Source organism: Hippocampus comes, unplaced genomic scaffold (genome assembly GCF_001891065.2).
Source record: "Hippocampus comes isolate QL1 unplaced genomic scaffold, H_comes_QL1_v1.1 scaffold3443, whole genome shotgun sequence".
NCBI lineage: Eukaryota > Metazoa > Chordata > Actinopteri > Syngnathiformes > Syngnathidae > Hippocampus > Hippocampus comes.
The window spans coordinates 198-1,608 of NW_017808027.1; the positions used below are offsets into that span (position 1 = coordinate 198).

The 1,411-nt window shown below is 51.3% G+C and overlaps 1 protein-coding gene across 1 annotated transcript; it reads left to right on the top strand.

Annotated features, from left to right (window-relative positions):
- Positions 1 to 201: 201 nt before the first annotated feature.
- LOC109508218 (receptor expression-enhancing protein 6-like) lies at positions 202 to 1,405 on the top strand (the record flags this gene model as incomplete). The annotated part of the gene is made up of 2 exons (XM_019858096.1): positions 202 to 342; positions 658 to 1,405. Coding segments are annotated over 2 exons (456 nt in total), but the record flags the coding sequence as incomplete, so codon positions are not given.
- Positions 1,406 to 1,411: the final 6 nt, after the last annotated feature.

Below are 1,411 nucleotides of genomic sequence, written 5' to 3' on the forward strand. Positions count from 1 at the left end.
GTGGAGTCAACATTTCCGACTGGCAAATTCATCCAAACTCATTTAGATCCGTTTGAAAGTACTTGCGAGTACGTTCTCGAGGCGAAATGTTCAAAACTCATCGGAATATTGTCATGCTTTTGGACAAAGGGGACGGAAATATGTAACGTAAGAATATCAAGTGCATTTGTGCTCGTGACTTTGGAACTTGTCCTCTTTTGAAGTATCAAAGCCATCGAGAGCACGGTGAAGGAAGACGACACGCAGTGGCTCACCTACTGGGTGGTGTACGGACTCTTCAGCATAGTCGAGGCCTTCTCCGACATCTTCCTCTTCTGGTTCCCCTTTTACTACGCCGGCAAGGTACGTCTGTCTGTCCACGCTCGTGTGTGCACAGCAGCCTCTTGTGGACGGTGCGGGCACATCTCAAAACTTGATACAACGAAAGAAGATTCAAATGAGAAAAAGCAGTCGCCCACGGATCTTTTCTTCATATATGTGCCCAAAAAAATGAACCGCTCTATAGTAAGGCTCAAATAAAATGATGTGGTGTTTCTTAATGCTTCTTATTATGGCTCGGCAATGTTGAAAAATGATCGTTACGCTCGACGGCGTTACGAAAACGGCAATTTGCCTCGAGAATTGCCAATTTGGTGACGAACGGCGTCTCCCCCGCAGTGCGCCTTCCTCATCTGGTGCATGGCTCCCGTCACGTGGAACGGCTCCGACGTCCTGTACAAGCGCCTCATCCGGCCCTTCTTCCTGAAACACCAGGCCGCCATGGACGGCGTGGTGAGCGACCTGAGCGCCAAGGCCAAAAGCGTGTCGGAGAGCGTCACGCAGGAGGGTGAGATACCCACAGTCTACATGCAAGTACCAGCACATTTTATCTCGACGGCATGCCGATGCAGCGGCCGCCTTCTCGCCCGCATGCCCTCACCCGGCAAGCATCAGCTACTCACACGCCACATTCACGCTTCGCAATACGTGTAAGTAGGTGCGGATGTACTTCTGGGTGGGAGAGACTCAGACTGAGTCATTTGGCAAAATGGCTAGCGTGGTAGCTAACGTCAGCGCTGAAGCAGCTTTCCCGGCTGCGCCATTCATCTGAGACTGTCAAACTACGGCGGTAGAGAAGACGACATTCAAGACGTTCAGCATTCGCGACCACTTGCCGGTTTTCTCGGTCACCTTGCTTCGGTTTCATGGCGTGAAAGGAGTTTGTTTCATCAGCGGTGACGTTAGAGATTTTGCCACCCAGAAGTACAGGTTGTCCATGATACAGTGGTACGTCGGAGTTTGCGGTGCGGCAAGTCCAAAACCGCGCAGGCTTGTCGTTTCCTGTTACATGGCGGGTCCTCAGACTCCACTCGCACGCAATGGCAAAACTCTTAACGTTCGTTACGGTAGCTTGCCAGCTGTCTAATACTCT